Source organism: Buceros rhinoceros, unplaced genomic scaffold, assembly GCF_000710305.1.
Source record: "Buceros rhinoceros silvestris isolate BGI_N320 unplaced genomic scaffold, ASM71030v1 scaffold30592, whole genome shotgun sequence".
Classification (NCBI taxonomy): Eukaryota; Metazoa; Chordata; class Aves; order Bucerotiformes; family Bucerotidae; genus Buceros; species Buceros rhinoceros.
This window is the reverse complement of record NW_010401116.1, coordinates 4,082-4,325: the sequence shown is the minus strand read 5'-3', so window position 1 is coordinate 4,325 and position 244 is coordinate 4,082. Positions and strand designations below refer to the sequence as shown.

Sequence of the window (244 nt, the reverse complement as noted above, 5' to 3'; positions counted from 1 at the left end):
CGGCTGCTGAGCCGCTGCATCGCCTGGGACGGGTCCTGCAGGCAGGATTTTAGGGGGGACGAAGCAGGGGGTGGTGGATTTGGGTGTTGATCTGAGGAGGTGAGGGGCTGCGGGGCGACGGAGGGGCTGACCCCTTCCTCACCCTGACAGGGAGAAGCTGGGTGTCTACGAGAGCGTGAACATCATCAGCCCCCGGGATGCTGCCACCCTCTTCCAGGCGGAGGGGACGCTGCCCGAGCGCTTC

General features: G+C 66.4%; 1 protein-coding gene across 1 annotated transcript in view; it reads left to right on the top strand.

The window, feature by feature from the left end:
- Positions 1-150: 150 nt before the first annotated feature.
- LOC104489946 (cholesterol side-chain cleavage enzyme, mitochondrial) overlaps positions 151-244 on the top strand; it is a gene marked incomplete at both ends in the record, with an annotated part of 3,508 nt that continues 3,414 nt past the window's right edge. Inside the window, one exon of the mRNA XM_010132167.1 lies at positions 151-244. This exon is cut by the window's right edge and continues 10 nt beyond it. Within this exon, the coding sequence (XP_010130469.1) occupies positions 151-244 (94 nt within the window).